The 4,233-nt window shown below is 37.2% G+C and overlaps 1 protein-coding gene across 1 annotated transcript; it reads left to right on the forward strand.

Annotated features, from left to right (window-relative positions):
- The first annotated feature begins 817 nt into the window (after window positions 1-817).
- LOC133315279 (aspartyl protease family protein 2) lies at window positions 818-2,729 on the forward strand. The gene has a single exon (XM_061516871.1). The coding sequence runs from the start codon at window positions 1,024-1,026 to the stop codon at window positions 2,458-2,460; it is 1,437 nt and encodes a 478-aa protein (XP_061372855.1). The 5' UTR covers window positions 818-1,023; the 3' UTR covers window positions 2,461-2,729.
- The last annotated feature ends 1,504 nt before the right edge of the window (window positions 2,730-4,233 follow it).

Raw genomic sequence — 4,233 nt, forward strand, 5'->3', positions numbered from 1 at the left:
AAATTATATACTCTTTTTTATCTTATTATGAATAAGTGATTGTAATCAAATAATATGATCACTTCTTCATGTGATATGATCTAAATCCAACATCAATAAATCAGTAGCACCAAATTTGGTTTTTTTTATTAAAAAAGAATTTTTTTAAATTTAAAAAGAATTATAAAAAAATATGAGTAAAAAATAATTTTTAATTTTAATAAAAAACACCGAATTCGATCAGCCCGATATATTGAAATTTTTCTCCACTACGACAGGTTAAAGTGATTATTAACACCAACACTACCATAATTTTCATGCTCCCACAAAAGCGAATAATATTTTTTTTCTCTTTCTTTTTATTATTAATTTATTTTTATATAATTATAATTCTCCCATGTAATATTATATTAAGTAAAATATAAAAGAATCTGCTCCCATAAACCATATATTTACCTTGGGAAAAGTATGTGTCATTTTAAAGGATATAAAGTTGTGTCATTTTAAGAGAGAGAAAGAGATAAATAAAGGAGGAAAGAGAGTTGATAAAAAAAATAAAGGTGTGAGTTCCACCTCTTTGTGAGAGTGAAAGGATATAAATTGTGTAATTTAAAAGTACAGATACTTTTCCCATTTACATTTTCACTGCTAGTAGTACAATTAAATTCAACGTCCAGTTGTCAATTTGGTGTTGGAGTACACATAGTAACAAAATTCGTAATTCCTGAGTAGTAATATTGAATGACACTCAACTGTCTAGCAACTAAATAGAAACAATATAAAGGGAATTGCATGAGAAAAGGATAGTGGTGTCTTACTCTTACCCAACCCAACCGAACCATCATAATTAACTGCGCATACTTTTTCCACCGTTAATGTAATGACACCACCCCACTCTCAGAACCGCCTAATCTTTGTATTCCTCATTTCACTTCCATCATCATCATCATTACTATTTATTCTCTGTCACCTTCTCTCTACTTTGTCACTTTTCTTTCTTTCTTATTCACAACACACACACACAGTACTCTCTTTCTCTCTGCAATGGAAGAAGGGAAGAAAGCCAACAATGGCCTTCTCTTCCTATTCTTGGCCCTCTTCTTCTCTATCTCCACTGCTACAACTACAACTACAACTGACCCATTTCAATTCCAAACCCAAACTTTTGTTGTCCAATCTCTCCCCCAAAAACCCATCCTCTCATGGCCCGAATCCGAAGTTCTCGACCCGGAAACTCTCTCACTTCAACTACATCACATAGATGCTCTCTCCTCCAACAAAACCACAGAGGAGCTCTTCCACCTCAGGCTGCAGAGAGATGCAGCCAGAGTCGAAGCCTTCACTTCCATAGCAACCAAAGTCAGAGCTCTCAATCAGACCCGTGTGTCCAAATCCGGGTCGGATTTCAGCAGCTCCATCATATCGGGTCTAGCTCAAGGTAGCGGCGAGTACTTCACGCGCTTGGGCGTGGGCACGCCTGCGAAGTACGTGTACATGATTCTGGATACGGGAAGCGACATCGTTTGGCTCCAATGTGCTCCATGCCGAAAATGCTACTCCCAAACCGACCCAGTTTTCGACCCGGCCAAATCTCGGACCTTTGCCGGAATCCCATGTGGGGCCCCACTCTGCCGGCGACTGGACTCTCACGGTTGCAACAAGAAGAAGCTCTGCCAGTACCAGGTTTCCTATGGTGACGGTTCGTTCACGTTCGGCGATTTCTCCACCGAAACGCTGACGTTTCGAAAGACAAGGGTGAAGCGCGTGGCGTTCGGATGCGGCCACGACAATGAAGGCCTATTCGTTGGCGCTGCTGGTCTGTTAGGTCTCGGCCGCGGGGGGTTATCGTTTCCGGTTCAAACCGGTCGCCGGTTCAACCAGAAATTCTCCTATTGTCTCGTGGACCGGTCCGCTTCGGCCAAGCCTTCGTCTTTGATTTTTGGCGATTCGGCCGTTTCTCGAACCGCACGGTTCACTCCGCTGCTAAAAAACCCTAAGCTCGACACTTTCTATTACGTGGAACTCCTCGGTTTCAGCGTCGGTGGCGCACCGGTTCGCGGCGTCTCCGCCTCGCTCTTCCGGCTTGACCCCGCCGGGAACGGTGGCGTGATCGTCGACTCGGGTACGTCCGTGACCCGACTGACTCGACCTGCATACATCGCACTGAGAGACGCTTTTCGGGTCGGAGCTTCGCATCTTAAGCGGGCGCCTGAGTTCTCACTTTTCGATACGTGCTTCGACTTGTCGGGGCTGACGACGGTGAAGGTGCCGACGGTGGTGCTGCACTTCAGGAATGCTGACGTGTCGCTTCCGGCGACGAACTACTTGATTCAGGTGGATCCCAGCGGGAGCTTCTGCTTCGCTTTCGCCGGAACAATGAGCGGTTTGTCTATAATTGGCAACATCCAGCAGCAAGGGTTCCGGGTCGTCTTTGACCTGGCAGGTTCACGGGTCGGGTTTGCCCCGAATGGTTGCGCGTGAATCTTAGGAATAACTCTTTCCTATGCTTTATTAATTATTAACTATTATTGTCTTCTTTTCTTTTTTGTGTGTGTATTTTATGTTTTAAAAATTAGATTAGAAGAGGAAAATGAGATCTTAATCTTTCTGGATCTGAGGAGGGGAACTATGAGATTGAGATATAAACAAAATGAGAATGTTTCTGGATTTTATCGTTCAGTTGTCGTTTGTCGGTGAGTTTCTTGTTTTCTATTTAAATACCACAACTACTGCTCCAATCCCATTGCAAGGGTAATTTACTGATATAATCCCTTCTAGTGCTACATCTTGTATAACTCAATCAAGATACACATACTTAATCTACCATTAACTTATTATTAGTTTTAGGGAATTATTTGTTCTAATCTTGTCATATATTCAAGATGTCAATAGACGTGTGCTGTGCCCCCTTAACATTTGATCTGGATAGTATATTCAACTAAGGCTATTAAGCGTTGGGTTCTCATTTACTAAAGAAAAAAAATCATAAATCTTGGGGATTCCTAATGATTACCATATATAAGGGGTTTTTATCCTTATTCAATGAACTCAGATTAGGTAAATATTCTCCCTCATTCAGACTAATTCGAGCATTGAAGTGGCTTATTTTTTTGGAAAACATTTCCCATTTTTCTTCAGAGACATGAAGGAGTACCTTACCATCACCAACATCAAATGAGGTACATAATTTGTTTAATATGTAACAAGCTTTATCTTTATTTCTTTCTTCTTTTTGGTAGATAACTTGAAAATCTTCTACAGTCCCATTTTTTCCTTTTTAAATTGTAATATTGAAAAATAAATGTTTATTATTTTTTTTTGAAAAAATTGTATTTTTATTTTAAACAATATTTGTGTTTATTTAAAGTTTCTTCAATAATATAGAGTTGTAATTATATACCCTTTATAATATTTTTAATTAGAATTAAATTTATATACATTAATAAATTAATCGGGGGAGATTATACTCACCACTTTTTTTTTACTACTTCTTACTACCAATCTTGTTATTGTTGGATCAAAATCAAATCAACGGTTATTATTTGATGTTATTTTGTAACCGTTGATTTGGTTTTGATCCAATAATAACAAAGTTGGTAGTAAGAGGTGGTAAGAAAAAATTGTAGTAAGTATAACCTATCACAAATTATTTTACTAAAAAATTGATTTATAACTTTTCAAAAAAATCATATAATTACCAAACAATTTTATCTTTATTTTTATGTTCACATTTTTAGTTATAATTTTAAATAACTTTTAAGTTAAAAATATCCAGCTAATTTTAAAAAATTGCTGGTGTTGATTAATGCATGATGCATCCCTATCCCACCTTAGTTCTCGTAGGTTTTAATTTATAATTGAAATAAATTGTTATTATATGATAAATTAATCAACCAAATTAAATTTTAAAAATGAAAAATGAACTGCCATTGAATGACGGTCCTTTTTTATACGAAAATTTTATTTTTATTTTTCGTTTCCATGGTGTTCTTACCATTTGGATGAAATTAATCTCTTTCATGGAATAAAATGTGAAGATCTTTATCATTGACCCAAAGTACTTTGCTAAGGAATCAAACCAGACCTTTCAGCCACTACAATCCACTCCTTGAATACAACTTGTTTACCAATTGTGCCACCCTCGAGTTTGAAAATTTCATATTTTTAGGTAATAAAGATCTTTTATGATGGTTGATGAGGATGTTCCATTACACTCAAGTTAATATAGATTAAAATAGAAAATGTAATAATGTT

This window comes from Gastrolobium bilobum, unplaced genomic scaffold (genome assembly GCF_033153095.1).
Source record: "Gastrolobium bilobum isolate Gb01-03AN ecotype WA unplaced genomic scaffold, APGP_CSIRO_Gbil_v1 utg1030, whole genome shotgun sequence".
Taxonomy (NCBI): domain Eukaryota; kingdom Viridiplantae; phylum Streptophyta; class Magnoliopsida; order Fabales; family Fabaceae; genus Gastrolobium; species Gastrolobium bilobum.